The following is a 15,422-nucleotide window of genomic DNA, read 5'->3' as shown; positions in this document are numbered from 1 at the left end:
GGTAATTATCCATTAATTATCCAGGATTGTATCCCACATGCCTATGACTTCTCCAGTCACAGAAATGGCTGAGTTTGTGATGTCCTTAGAAATATTCTTGTCTTAATCACCACCCCAAGTATTGTACAGAAGTGCTCAAAACTACTCTGTAGATTGTCCTTCCTCTGGTGCAGTTCCAAGACAGTGTTGATGATAATGCACATTTTTCAGAGCATTCTGGATTAATGGAGATTGACAGAAAAATATTTTGTTTTGTTGTTGTACAGTCACTAAGTCATGTCCAACTCTTTGCCACCCCATGGACTGCAGCACGGTTGGCTTCCCTGTCCTTCACTATCTCCCAGAGTTTGCTCAAACTCATGTCCATTGAGTCAGTGATGCCATCCAACCATCTCATCCTCTGTTGCCCCTTCTCCTCTTGCCCTCTATCTTTCCCATTATCAGAATCTTTTCCAGTGAGTCAGCTGTGTGCATCAGGTGGCCAAAGTACTGGGCCTTCAGCTTCAGCATCAGTCCTTCCAATGAATATTCAGTGTTGATTTCTTTTAGGATTGGTTGGTTTGATCTCCTTGCAGTCCAAGGGACTGTCAAGAGTCCTCTAGCACCATAATTTGAAAGCATCAATTCTTTGGCACTTAGCTTTCTTTATGGTAGAACTCTCACATCTGTGAGAAAAAGCTATGGTTATAGCTTTGACTATATGGACCTTTGTTGGCAAAGTAACCTTTCTGCTTTTTAATATCCTGTCTAGGTTTGTCATAGCTTTATCATCTAAGGAGCAAGCGTCTTAATGGCAGAAAGAGAAGAGGAACTAAAAAGCCTCTTGATAAGGGTGAAAGAGAAGAGTAAAAAACTTGGCTTAAAACTCAACATTCAAAAAGCTAAGAAAGATCATAGTATTTTATTTAGGCCTGAGTTAAAACAATTAAAGATCACATGGTTTATTGGTAATAAGACCTATTCAAAGATATAACTGTTCTCCTTCTAATGGTTCAACTTTCTTTATAAGAAATAGCACTCTGACTTTATTATTTAAAGATAATTGATTTCCAAAACATGAGCAATACTCAAATGCAAATACAAAAATTATAATGCAGAGACAAACTGAAAGATAATTAGATTATTCACTACTTTTCTCATTTATATTTTGTCCTACACTATTAGAAAATATTTTTTGAAAGAAATTGTATTTTTTTTTTTTTTCCCCAGGATATGACTATCTTTATTTTATTTTATTTTTTTTTTCCTCTAATTTTATTTTATTTTTAAACTTTACATAATTGTATTAGTTTTGCCAAATATCAAAATGAATCCGCCACAGGTATACATGTGTTCCCCATCCCGAACCCTCCTCCCTCCTCCCTCCCCATACCATCCCTCTGGGCCGTCCCAGTACACCAGCCCCAAGCATCCAGCGTCATGCATCGAACCTGGACTGGCAACTCGTTTCCTACATGATATTTTAAGAAATTGTATTTTATTTAATTGTATTTTCCTTTTGATTTACTAAAATGAAAGCTATATACTGCTTGACAGAGAACCACTCACATACCTAATATTATTTCAGTTAATTTATAACCATACTAAGGTATATTTCTATATTTTTATTCCTAAATATGAAAGTTTTTTTTTAATTTTTCAGGATCCAGTTCCTATTATTTCTATGGAGATTTCATCAAAGAGAGTAAGTTCTATAGGTGTCTCTGTGTGTGCATTCTATGAATCAGATAAGGTCAAAAGATAGAAAGCTTAGGTAGGTATTCTTATATGTTAACAAGTTACAGCTTTATTCTGACAGAAATACATAATGATTTACAGGTAGATAATAGATTTCTTCATATTCTGTTTCTAGAAAAATAGACAAGAATAGATTTACCTGTACAACCATAATAGAACATTATTCCATGTTTTTTTTGCTAATATTTTTGCAAAAAATCATAGTAATGATACTACAAGAGAGTGTACAATGAAAAATAAACCTCCTTTCCACTTTACTGGGGCAAGTTTCTGGTGTAACTTTAAGAGTAGCTATTACATATATTGCCTCATTTATTTATAAGTAACCTTTTATGTTAAGGCAGATAAGGACATATGAGGTTATTGTTCTGTTACTTATACTTTTTATTTACTAACATATCTTACAGTTTATTCCACATCATTCCATGTATATATCTGTGTCACTTTTCTAATGTTATATGTCAATGTGCACTGTTGGTGGGAATGTAAATTAGTGTAGCCACCATGAAAAGCAGTATGGAGGTTACTCAAAAAATTAAAAATAGAACTGCCATATGATCTAGCAGTTCTACTTCTGGGTATCTATCCTAAGGAAACAAAAACACTAATTCAGAAAGATACATACACCCCCATGTTCATTTAAGGTTTATTTATAACAGCCAAGACATGGAGATGAACTAAGCATCCATCTATGAATGACTGGATAAATAAATTGTACACATACACATGTACACACACACACATACACAATGGAGTGTTAGTCAGCCATACAAAAGAAGGAAATTCTGCCATTTTCAGTAACATGAAAGGATTTTGCAGGCATTATGCCAAGTGAAATATGTCCAAGAAAGACAAATACCATATAATATATCATTTATATGTGAACTGTTTAAAAACAACAACAAAACAGGCTCATAGATACAGAGAACAGATCTGTGGTTGCCAGAGGCAAGGGCTACATGAAATGAGTGTAGGTTATTAAAATGTATAAACTTTTAGTTATAAAATAGGTAAGTCCTGGTGATGTAATGTACAGCATGATGATTATAGTTAACAATACTGTTTTACGTATTTGAAAGCTTCTGAGAGTAGATCTTAAAAGTTTTCATCACAAAAAAATATTTATAGATGTGTAGTGTGAGATAAGGGAGATTAACTAGAATGATTGTGACCATTTCACAATATAGACAAGTATCAAATAATTATGTTGTACATCTAAGACTAATATAATGTTAGATGCCAATTGTTTCCATTAAAAATGCAAAAAAAATACTTTTTCACTCTCCTTTTGGACAGTCCTGTAGACTTTTTAAAAAGATCTACAATGTTAGATGACAAGAGTCTTTCTACTTTGATAATGAATGAAAGTATAGTCAACTTAAGACATTTGTCAGCCTCACTATAGCACTTTTGTCCTTCAGGCATACGAGTCTGTAAAAGTATTTCAGATCTTGGAGAAAACCAAAGTGTTAGTGTTCTATCATCAGTCCTGAGTAACTGTAGTTATTTACATGAATATTCACAGAGATGATTACATAGGAACGTGAAAATGTAAGAACTCAGTGCGAATTCTGTCCATTTCTGCTAGTGGCCTCTCTCTTCCTTGATGTCTATAGCAACAGCTCTATATTGGATCTGCTTCTGCTGTGGCCCAAGTCCGATTCCACCAGTGTGACATGTATGGAAGTGCTTGTGCAGACTGCTGCCTGGCTCGAGACCCTTACTGCGCCTGGGATGGCATCTCCTGCTCTCGGTATTACCCAACAGGCACACATGCAAAACGGTGAGACAGTTCTTCCATGGAACCTTTCCCTTATTTAGAAAAAAATAATACTATTCTTTTTTGTCACTTTCTTTCTGTACCCATTCCATGAAAATAACCTGCTTTTCTTTTTTTTCAAGTGATTTTCCATTTATTCTACAGTAACTTGGTTTTTTGTTTTTATTTTGGAGTATAGTGATTTAACAATGTTGTGTTTGTTTTAGGTGTACAGCAACTTGATTCAGGTATTCATAGATATATCCCTTCTTTTTCAGATTCTTTTCCCGTAGAGGTTATTACAGAGTATTGAGTAGAATTCCCTGTGTTATAGAGTAGGTCTTTGTTGATTATTTTATATATAGTGGTGTGTATATGTTAATCCCAAACTCCTAATCATCATAGTCTTAATTTGTTCTTAATATAAACTTTGAAAACTTCACTTTTTCTGAAAAATAACTTCCATTGACTATTGTGTAGATACAGGCTGAGCTTGCTTTCTGGGGTTTTATTTTTCTTCCATGTTTGAATCAACTGTTTTCCCTCCTGAAACTTTTGCTGCAAGACATGAAACCAGTTTAGATAAACTTAAAATGTGGAAATAGCAAGTAAACCCACATATGAGGATTTCAAAGACTTAAAAAGGAAAATAAATAAATTCTAAAATACATCCTGCCTTTGCCCTATGTTCTCCTGACCAGCTGGTTTTCATTTATTTCATTTTGAAAGTGAATATTTTAACTCCTAGGCAAATATATGACCTGTGTAATTAATGAAATGTGCGATTTAATTCAACACAAATGAAAGGTACTTAAAGACCTCCAAACTCTAATATGTACATTTCAGTGGGGTCATTGCCACTAGTTAGAGAAGGTAAATCCTAGAATTCTTTGAACAGATCTTATGGTACAGAAAGCATTTTGAAGAATAAGAATCTTTCTTAACTCAAGTGATAAGAAATTATGCATTCTTTGGGGAAAAAATAAAGGAAAATATTTTTATTATAGAATAAGGAATTATCTTCTCTTGATAAAGTGGCTAAAGATAATATAAAGCAAAGATATGAAACCATATACAGTTTCTCTGCTGAAAGCAACTTTTATTAATTTCATTTACTATTGCTCTTTTACTTTGGGCTACCTTTACACCTTTTTTCAAAATCTAATTTAATCCAATTTAATATAATTATTTTTATAAATTCACATAAATAGTAGAATCTCATTTTAAAAAATTAGTCACTAATTCAAACTTTTATTAATTTGACCTTACCTAAGTTAACATTCCAATGAGTAAATAAAGGATATATTAAGGAGATAGTAAAAGATGCTTTGAGAGGACATTTATGAGCTAAATAATGTATCAACTGTACTGAAGAATTGAGTGAGTCAGCTGATTTTCTATCCATGTTTATTGATATTGAAAATCAGTTCTTGAAGAATACAGCTGTGTTACTAATTGAAAATATTAATTTATGCTTTTTTCACTCATTCAGTCTATTTTTATACTATGTTTGAGGGGTAGGAGGAAACAATCCCAGTACCCTGTCCATAGGAAAATAGAACTGGAAGTGAAGAATAGAATTGTAAATGAGGGTGATAGCTCACCACTGAGCACTTACTATGTATAAGGCACCAGACTAAGTGCAATACACATAACACATTATTTGATTCTCAGAATAATTCAACATTTGAGTTCAATCTTGAAGGCAAGGATATAAGGAGGTTCCAGTTAAAGAGAATTAATTGTTTCTACAGAGACACAGAAAAATGCTCTGAGAAAACCATGTATTTCCATAGGTTAGATTTGATGTAGTAGAATCTAAGGGCAGAAAGGTAATTATACCAAAAATAATAACATTAATTATCCTAATGCTTTTAGCAGCAACAAAATATTTATAAGCCTTGCATCAAATACTTAATGAATTAAAAGTTTTTTATTAGGCATGCAGCATTTATGATGAATTTAACTAAGAAGTTTCCATAGCTAAGTATTTCCTGGTATATGGTGCCTCTTGTAAAAGTGTATATTCATAGTTTTTTTTATGGTGTTTTATAGGGTGGACAAAAGAGTTCTTTAGGGAAGTTAAATGAATGGGCAAAATCATAGACAGGAAGTAGTGAGATGGTGGAATCAGGAGCCATGCTCATGAATGAATTAGTTCAGTTCAGTGACATGAAATGCAGATCTTTTAGCAGTGTCAGATTCTTTGAAACCATCACCCACCCCTGGAGGAGAACGTTTTGGATAAGTTCCAGCACATAAAGTTTGCTTTTATAGCAGATCATTTTTGCTTCAGACTTGACTAGCAGTAGAAATTGAAAACTGGTCATTAAAATAAGTACTCTTCTGTTCACAAAGTGAAAATGAGTCAACAGAGGAAAAGCATCAATTCACACTCCAAACCACTTGTTTAAAATAGTCTTCCAAAGTACACTATAATTTATAGAGCTAGGTCTTTTTCTTCCCCCTTGCTCTTGTATTTTGTCTTGTTTCCAGCATTCTCTTGAAAAGTTTCCAAGAGGTAAGAGATATTAGAAAAATACGTGACTTTGAGAGCTTAGCCTTTCTAATATTCCTGATCCTAATACCTTCTTTTTTAAATGCTGAAATAAAGGACAGCTATACTAGGATAGTATAAAATGAACTGAAGTCTTGTTGGAGAATGTGATATCTATATTTTTAAATGCATATTTCCAATGATTTTAAACAAAATTTTTGCACACTTACCCACAGTACTTACCTAGAATTAGCTGGTTTTAATTCCTTTTTTCCTCACATTACTTGCATAATAAGTATGATACAATATCCTTGCTGCAACATGTAAACTATTTCTCATTTCATTAATTTATTCCTGTTTCATTATGCACTATTGCTCAGCAGACCTGAGATTCCCAATATCAAAGCAACACTCAGTGACGTGAGGAATTAACAACAGCCATTTAAATGTCATCCAGAGCTTCTATCAGTTGCATAATAGAAGTACACACTAGCATAAAACAATATAGAAGCATAAAACCTTTAATTTTTGCTCCCCTTTTGTCAATTTCTATTTTTGGTTTAGCTCTATGGAATGATTCATATGGCAGTTTTAATCTTAACTTCATAAAATCTCAGGTCTTTGAGTAAGGTTTTCTGATCAACAGTCTGATTCTTTTAAATAGACTTTAAAAATTGCTTTTGCACTCAGACCATTACCCTAAAAATTGACTGGAAATATTCATCTGTCCTAGCATTTAATATAAGGAAACACTCAAAAGATTAAGTATTGAGTTCTTAACTAAGATCTGAACTCATTTATGAGAAAGCACTCCATTTCTTGATAACATTCCAGTATCACTGGTGGCCATGAGGAAAACTTAGAATGAAAAAAAAAAAAAATGAGACTGGAAATTAAGTGTCAGTCAGCCCAGCTTCCTTTACAAAAGAGGGCACACTGAACCAGGAAAGACCAGGGATGCGTATAAGATTGTGCAGAATTTGAGTAGTAACATTGGGATTTGAACCTGGTTCCCTTTTCCAAATTTGACCATTGCATATGGTAAAACCATCTCTTTGTCACTTGGGAAGTTTTACCATCTCGCTCTGGAATAAAAGTTCTGTTCTGCCTTCTGGTTTCCCCTCAGTGTTGAAGAAATGCCATGATTAGAGAAGCAAGTGTTATTTTATAGCTTTACGTAATATTTCTGTTTCCATCTCAAACTTGTTAATATGCTGAAGATCTTAATTTTAGCATTCCAGTACTAATAAGGATAAATTCCATTATTTAATCCTGAGAAAGATGCCTACAAATTGGAAACATGGTATATATTCTAGAGGACATTCTTGGTGGTTCATTGGTAAAGAATCTGCCTGACAATGTGAGGAGACATCTTCCCTGGGTTGGGAAGATCCCTTGAAGAAGGAAAAGAATACTTCAGTATTCTTGCCTGGGAAATCCCAGACAGAGGAGCCTCTATGGCTACAGTCCACGGGGTTGCAAAGAGCTGGACATGACTTAGCAACTAAATAGCAACAAGAACAACATATATTCTGGAATTCTTTCTCCATGGATAAAGACTATTATTATTTGTCAATCATATGTCTAATCAACCAGAAATATGAAAATATACTGGAAGTATATTTACCTGTTAGAGGCAAATTAAGGAAAAATACAGTATTTCCTGAGGCCCACTATTATGTAAGACATTCTGTTAAATATGTAATGCACCATCCCATTTAATAGAGGCATATACTTTTTACATATTATAACTGAATAAAAGGGTAAATTGAGTATATTATCAGTTTATTTTATTAACAGTCACGTTGATCATGATTGCTGTAGAACAAAATATTTGGATCCATATAGCTTTACATAATGCACTTAAATATATATGGGAATTTTATCCATTTTTTACTCATATAGGTAATCTGCCTCAAGTCTCACTGTCTTATCTGCACATAGCCTTTACCACCCAAGATGCTCATTTAAAACCAGAAGACTTCCCTGTTGAACTAAATTCCTAATGAAATGTAAAGAGAACTTTTTTAGATTATTGTTTCAGGATCCATAATTCAAACTCATATGACCATTTAAAAAACAGTTTTATATAGATCTTATCCATTGAATAACATTCAGTGGAAATATGGAAAACTATGAAACTTGGATTTTATCCTTGTTTTGTATGACTGATCAATTTTTTCAGTAGCAGAATACTACTTGAAACTTTAATGAGGTTGGCAATATTTTAAAGTCTGGAAAATTGAAATCCGAACATCTCCTAAATGCATTTACTTTCTTTCAGGCGATTCCGCAGACAAGATGTTCGGCATGGGAATGCAGCTCAGCAGTGCTTTGGACAGCAGTTTGTCGGTAATCCATAGAAAATCAGTTGCCGTGGGTATTTAGAGTGGGCATTGAAGATAGAATGCAAACCTCTTTCAAAGGGTCCTTGTTTTATTTGTGATTGATATATACTAGAATAATGTTCCTGAGAATATTCTGTGTAGTTAAAATTTTATGGATTATAAATTTTCTTAGTTTGGAAACATTTTTATATAGCCTCAAGCATTATTGTTAGACCTCAAAAAGAGGACACTTACAACAGAAATGTTGTGTACTTTAAGTGGCAAATGCCATAGTAATTTGCAGGATTTATCTCACCAGCTCAACCCTGGGAATATGTTCACTGTGTTTTTATAACTTAATTTTATCAAGAGTGATCTAACTTGAATCAGGTTACCTAGTGAGCTTTGGATAGAAGAAAGTGAAGTACTTTGACTCTTTCACTAGAATAGAGTAAGCCCAGAACTGGGGCTCGTGGTCCAGACATGCATTTCTGACGAAAGGTAGTGGGTGGCTCAATGTGTAAAGAAAGAGAAAATGTCAGCTTTAGGCAAATGTAAGGAAGTCAAACAAGACAGAAAACCACTGACCTGTCTCTTCGCACTGTGATGGTAGTTGGTGAGCAGACTGTGCTCCTGATGATTGAGAGACCAGAGCTGCTTATACACAGGTCCAGAGATTGTGGTCCAGGATCAGTTTGCTAGTCCCCAGACTGGCTGAGGATTTGGTGCAAAATGTAAGCCTCTGAGAATATTGGTTAGAGAAAGGTGGGATTCTAATTTTAGAGAAACTCAGGGATCTGTTTTGAAAGCGTGAAGGACTCAGACATAGGAAAAAAGCCTGGTATCTAGTATTGAATGTGATATTGGTTAAAACAACTAAAAATAAATCCGCTGGCTTTGATTCTCCACTGCAGTTAGGTATACTTGTCTGTATGCATTTTGGGTTTCAGGTTCAAAGAGAGCCTTTCTGGGCCAAAGTGCACATTATAATCAAGTAGCTCTGGTTCACAGTCTTTGGTTCAGTTTCATGTGTTTTTCTTCCCATAGTATCTGGATAAGTGCAATCCATTGTCAAGATATCACTCACACTTGTGTTTATACAGAGCCATAGCTCCTAGATTTCTGCTTTCTGTTTCTTTGTGTAGCCTTGAGTTTGAGTCCTATGTCGTGTTTGATTTTTGGTGCTCACCTTCTCTTGCCTACTTTATCAATGGATGTTGTCACTGATTTCCTATTAATTTAACACTGACATACCTTCTAACTGTTCTGACCCATCTTTTGTAATCAAATTCCTGGTTACTTCTTTCTCACCTCATAGTCTGCTGTGCCTTTTTATTGTCTAAATTTTAGTATGCCACTGTTTCTAAATAACTCATGTATATGACCTTGTATATATATTAGCAGTAAACAATAAAACCTATTCACTTTGCTATAGGGATCTGAATAAGGACTCATTTAAAAATATTATTTACCAGTAAAATAAAATTCTCAAAGCTGACGTTAACATTTATGTTACAGGGGATGCTTTGGATAAAACTGAAGAGAGATTGGCCTATGGCATAGAGAATAACAGTACTTTGCTGGAATGTACCCCACGATCTTTACAAGCAAAAGTTATCTGGTTTGTACAGAAAGGACGTGATGCAAGAAAAGAGGAGGTAATTCATAGCTGCACTTCACTCAAGAGTGACTTGCGTATAGTGCATGATTAGTAAATAGATTATGATTTATGTGAGTACTGAAAATTAAAGCCTTTGTACTGTACTTGCTTTTTATTATGTGCGATTTAGATGCATTGGAGAAGGAAATGGCAACCCACTCCAGTGTTCTTGCCTGGAGAATCCCAGGGACGGGGGAGCCTGGTGGGCTGCTGTCTATGGGGTCGCACAGAGTCGGTCATGACTGAAGCCACTTAGCAGCAGCAGATTCATATAAATATATATGTGTATCAGTGTGCCGCTGCAACTAAGTTGCTTTAGTCGTGTCCGACTCTGTGTGACCCCATAGACGGCAGCCCACCAGTCTCCCCCGTCCCTGGGATTCTCCAGGCAAGAGCACTGGAGTGGGTTGCCATTTCCTTCTCCAGTGCATAAATGTGAAAAGTGAAAGTGAAGTCGCTCAGTCGTGTCTGACTCCTAGCGACCCCATGGACTGCAGCCTACTAGGCTCCTCTGTCCATGGGATTTTCCAGGCAAGAGTACTGGAGTGGGGTGCCATTGCCTTCTCCGTGTATCCATATAGGTATATATATATGTGTGTGTGCCTGTGTGCTAAGTGGCTTCAATCATGTTTGACTCTTTGCGACCCTATGGACTGTAGCCTGCCAGGCTACTCTGTCCATGGGGATTCTCCAAGCAAGAATACTGGAGTGGGTTGCCATTTCCTCCTCCAGGGTATCTTCCCGACCCAGGGATCGAACCCGTTTCCCTTATGTCTACCTGCATTGGCAGGTGGGTTCTTTACCACTGGCACCACCTGGGAAGCCCACATGTATGTGTATAAAGATTCTAAAATACATATACACATAGCTTTTTATATGCATATGTATTTATATACATATAAAAACAAATGTTGTATATATATATATATATATAATTTGGAACCTAGACTTAGATTTTTTACTAAGGAAGTGCTCATTGTCTCATGATTTTAGTGTTGTTCTGTCAAAATGATGTCTCAAATTGTATTGCCCAAGGCAGTATTTTAGAAATAGCAAAGTTAAATACTGTTATTACATATATCTTAGATATATGGATAAGAGAATGAAAACAACAGCAGCAACATTAAAGCAGTTGATATAGTCATTAAGTCACACATGAGACAGCTGCTGTGAGGTTCCAATGTTGTCTACTGGGAACAACAACAAAAAGGATATAAGTTCTTTTGTCCTTCTAAGCAGGTTTGGTAGTGGAAATTATATTTATTATAGGTATCTAGATATTGACAAATGAACAAATCAGACTGCTTTTATAGATGGAAGAAATGTTGTTGTGCAGTCACTCAGACATGTCCAACTCTTTGTGACCCCATGGATTGCAGCAGCACAGCAGTCCTCCCTGTCCCTCAACATATCCTGGAGCTTGCTCACACTCATGTCCATTGAGTCGGTAATGCCATCAGACCATCTCATCCTCTGTTGTCCCGTTCTTTCTGCCTTCAATCTTTCCCAGCATCAGGGTCTTTTCTAATGAGATGGATCTTGGCATCAGGTGGCCAAGGTATTGGACTTTCAGCATCAGCATCAGTCCTTCCAATGAATATTCAGGACTGATTTCCATTAGGATTGACTGTTTGATCTCCTTGCAGTCCAAGGGACTCTCAAGAGTCTTCTCCAACACCACAGTTCAAAAGCATCAATTCTTCGGCACTCAGCCTTCTTTATGGTCCAACTCTCACATCCATACGTGACTAATGGAAAAACCATAGCTTTGACTAGTTGGACCTTTGTTGGCAAAGTAATGTTTCTGCTTATTAATATTCTGTTTAGGTTTGTCAAAGCTTTTCTTCCAAGGAGCAAGCATCTTTTAATTTCATGGCTGCAGTCACCATCTGCAGTGATTTTGGAGCCCAAGAAAATAAAATCTGTCACTGTTTCCATTGTTTCCAATTCTATTTGTCATGAAGTGATCGGACTGGATACCATGATCTTGTTTCTGAATGTTGAGTTTAAACCAGCTTTTTCACTCTCTTCTTTCACCTTCATCAAGAGGCTCTTTAGTTCCTCTTTGTTTTCTGCATTACCGTTGATGTCATCTGCATATCTGACGTTATTGATATTTCTCCCAGCAATCTTGATTCTAGCTTGTGCTTCATCCAGCCCACCATTTTGCATGATGTACTGTGCATATAGTTAAATAAGCAGGGTGACACTATACAACCTTGACGTACTCCTTTCCCAATTTTGAACCAGTCCGTTGTTCATGTCTGGTTCTAACTTTTGCTTCTTGACCTGCATACAGGTTTCTCAGGAGGCAGGTCAGGTGGTTTGGTATTCCCATCTCTTGAAGAATTTTCCAGAGTTTGTTGTGATCCACACAGTCAAAATCTTTAGCATAGTCAATGAAACAGAAATAGACGTATTTCTGGAATTCTTTTGCTTTTTCGATGATAAAGTGGATGTCAGCTCTGCCTTTTCTAAATCCACTTTGAACATCTATAAGTTCTAGGTTCAAGTATTGTTGAAGCCTGGCTTGGAGAATTTTAAGCATTACTTTGCTAGAATGTGAGATGATTGCAATTGTGAGTAGTTTGAATATTTTTTGGTATTGCCTTTCTTTGGGATTGGAATGAAAACTGACCTTTTCCAATCCTTTGGTCACTGCTGAGTTTTCCAAATTTGCTGGCATATTGAGTGAAGCACTTTCACAGCATCATCTTTTAGGGTTTGAAATAGCTTAGCTATTTCAGAAATAGCTCAGCTGTTTCAGAATTCCATCACCTACACGAGCTTCTTTCATGGTGATGCTTCCTAAGACCCACTTGACTTCACACTCCGGGATATCTGGCTCTAGGTGACTGATCTCACCCTCGTGGTTATCTGGGTCATTAAGATCTTTTTTGTGTAGTTCTTCTGTGTATTCTTGCCACCTTTTCTTAATATCTTCTGTTAGGTCCATACTATTTCTGTCCTTTATTGTGCACATCTTTGCATGAAATGTTCCCTTGGAATCTCTAATTTTCTTGAATAGATTTCTAGTCTTTCCCATTCTATTGTTTTCCTGTATTTCTTTGCATTGATAACTTAGGAAGGCTTTCTTATCTCTCTGCTATTCTTTGGAACTCTGCATTCAGATGGATATATCTTTCTTTTTCTCCTTTGCCTTTCATTTTTCTTCTTTTCTCAGCTGTCTGTAATGGAAGAATAGGTACTATTTAAAACACATATACAGAAACAGTCTGGAGGCAGTCACTGGACAGATGAATGTAGGTCTAGGTTGCTGGCTGTATGTAGGAAAAGGTCTAGCTAGGGTGTGAAGCAGATAAATCCTGGAGAAGACAGATAAATATTGTTGATGTTGATGTGAGCTTTGAACTCAATTTTAACAACAAAAAAAAGATGGTATTTAAAAGCAGAAAATAGAATAAAAACAGGTTATATTAAAGGGAGATAGATCTTGGTGAATATTGAAGAAATGGTCCTTAGTAAAGAGGTTACAAGTTAAATTGGGTTAAGAAATTTTAGAGTCCTGCCTTAGGACACAGAGGACAGCTGATAAGTATTCATCAGATAGTGAATCCGGGAAGTCTCCACCTCATTTGATAATGAAAACCAAACATTTGTCATTGGAAGTGTAAACGGCTGATTCTATGTGTAGAGCACAAAGACATTTTTTGCCTCTTTCCCCCCTAGCCTGTTGTGAAACTTAAAAACATGTTTTTTGTTTAGAATCAGACAGTACATTCTGGGAGATGACTAAATGTGTAAATCCCAGGTTCCTGGGCTAGCTATTAGAGAAGAAGGAGCTTCAACTTAATATAGGCTACTTAGAAATAACATAGAAAGGCAATCAGGGGAGGAGAATTCTCCTAAATTTTTCATGACATCGTAAGAATAAACACGTGTCCAAAAGTGATACAGCATATTGCAATGGAATAAATTATTAATGTAGTGCTAAGGTGTTTTCCATTCCATACATCTGTGATAAAACTGGCTTTTGAGTTTTGTCATAACTCACTTGGCAGGAGAGGGCCTGGGAATAGTCTATTGTTCCTCCAGTTGAATGACTTCAGAAGACAGGGAAGTAATTCTTTCATCAGTAGTTTTCTTCACTCAGTATGTTCTGTTTCTGATTTTGAACTCACTGTAATCCACCTCATTTGGAAATCTTTACCAAGTCATTTTGACATGCTGTATCCAGCAGTGTTCAATTTTAAGTTTCTTTCTCAGACTGTTAATATAATGTACTTCTTTCCCCAAAATTTTGGTCCCTATTTTCAACTAAATTCAAATTTCCCTGATATATTTACTGATATTTGAAATTTTGAGTTTACTCTATGCATTATGGGCTTCCCTGGTGGCTCAGACAGTAAAGAATCTGCCTGCAATGTGGGAGAACTTAAGTTTAATCCCTGGGTGAGGAATATCCCCTGGAGAAGGGAATGGCTACCTACTCCACTATTCTTGCCTGTAGAATCCCATGGACAGAGGAGCCTGGTGGGCTCCAGTTCACGGGGTTGCAAAGAGTCAGATATGATTACGTAACTAACACTTTTCCTTTCACGATGCATTATAAGTTGTATTATAATCGGATAGTGCTTGGTTCCTATAGATACAGTGATATATATTGATTTATTCCTAATCTGAAACAAAACACACAGTTGCTAACTTCATCAAAAGCTAAGTGCGTGTTGTGTACCCAGAGCAAACTGACTCTGTGTGTGTATTCTTTCAGTTTTTTAGAGTCCGTTTATAGTTGTTTTAGAGTTTAGAGTTTGGACATTTTTTCATTTATTGTAGTTTCTATGAAACAAATAAGGTAAGTTTATCATTAAATCTTGACCATTGTAAAGGATGTTTAAGGTCACCAGGTCCAGTTCTTATCTCATGTGGGAATACTTTTTAGAGTATCCTTGACAGTGGCCAATAAGGCTCATCCTTGATAATGCAAGCCACAGTCAGACCATAGCCTTTGTAAAATTTTTGATTGTCATGTCCTTCTATTGAAATGAAATTTTTGAGTCTGGAATCCGCTTATAAGTCCACTCTCAACCCTCTTAAGTGGTCCAGAAACCACATATTCGGGTGGATAACATTTTTTATCAAATGAATCTGTAGAAATGCTCCATAATAACCAGATGCCTAGAAAAAATCTAGCAGTTTAGTTATCTAGTTTACAAATTGGATTACTTCATTTCTTTCAAATATGTACTTTATAGTTTCCTGCTTCCTTAAATAACATATATGAAATGTAAACTACACATTTTATAATTCCAGAAATGTTTATGGAAAGCCTAATTTGTAAGTCCTTCATAAGGGAGCATTTTCCCTTGGCTTGATGACCTGGTTAATTATGGTGTGTGTGTCCATTATAATTACATTTTGGGGGAGAAAACTTCATAGAAGGGATTTGAGAGATGAGGCTTTTTTTCATGTTTATCTACT

General features: G+C 35.8%; 1 protein-coding gene across 1 annotated transcript in view; it reads left to right on the top strand.

Annotated features, from left to right (window-relative positions):
* The window catches only part of SEMA3E (sema domain, immunoglobulin domain (Ig), short basic domain, secreted, (semaphorin) 3E), a 277,793-nt gene that overhangs the window by 241,125 nt on the left and 21,246 nt on the right, over positions 1-15,422 (top strand). The window contains exons 13-16 of the mRNA XM_010848140.1: positions 1,643-1,684; positions 3,354-3,520; positions 8,278-8,345; positions 9,839-9,978. Of these exons, the coding sequence (XP_010846442.1) occupies positions 1,643-1,684; positions 3,354-3,520; positions 8,278-8,345; positions 9,839-9,978 (417 nt within the window). The remainder of the gene's footprint in view (positions 1-1,642; positions 1,685-3,353; positions 3,521-8,277; positions 8,346-9,838; positions 9,979-15,422) is intronic.

Source organism: Bison bison, unplaced genomic scaffold (genome assembly GCF_000754665.1).
Source record: "Bison bison bison isolate TAMUID 2011002044 unplaced genomic scaffold, Bison_UMD1.0 scf7180017864260, whole genome shotgun sequence".
NCBI classification, from domain to species: Eukaryota; Metazoa; Chordata; class Mammalia; order Artiodactyla; family Bovidae; genus Bison; species Bison bison.
The sequence above is the reverse complement of the archived record's forward strand: the minus strand, read 5'-3'. Positions and strand labels throughout refer to the sequence as shown.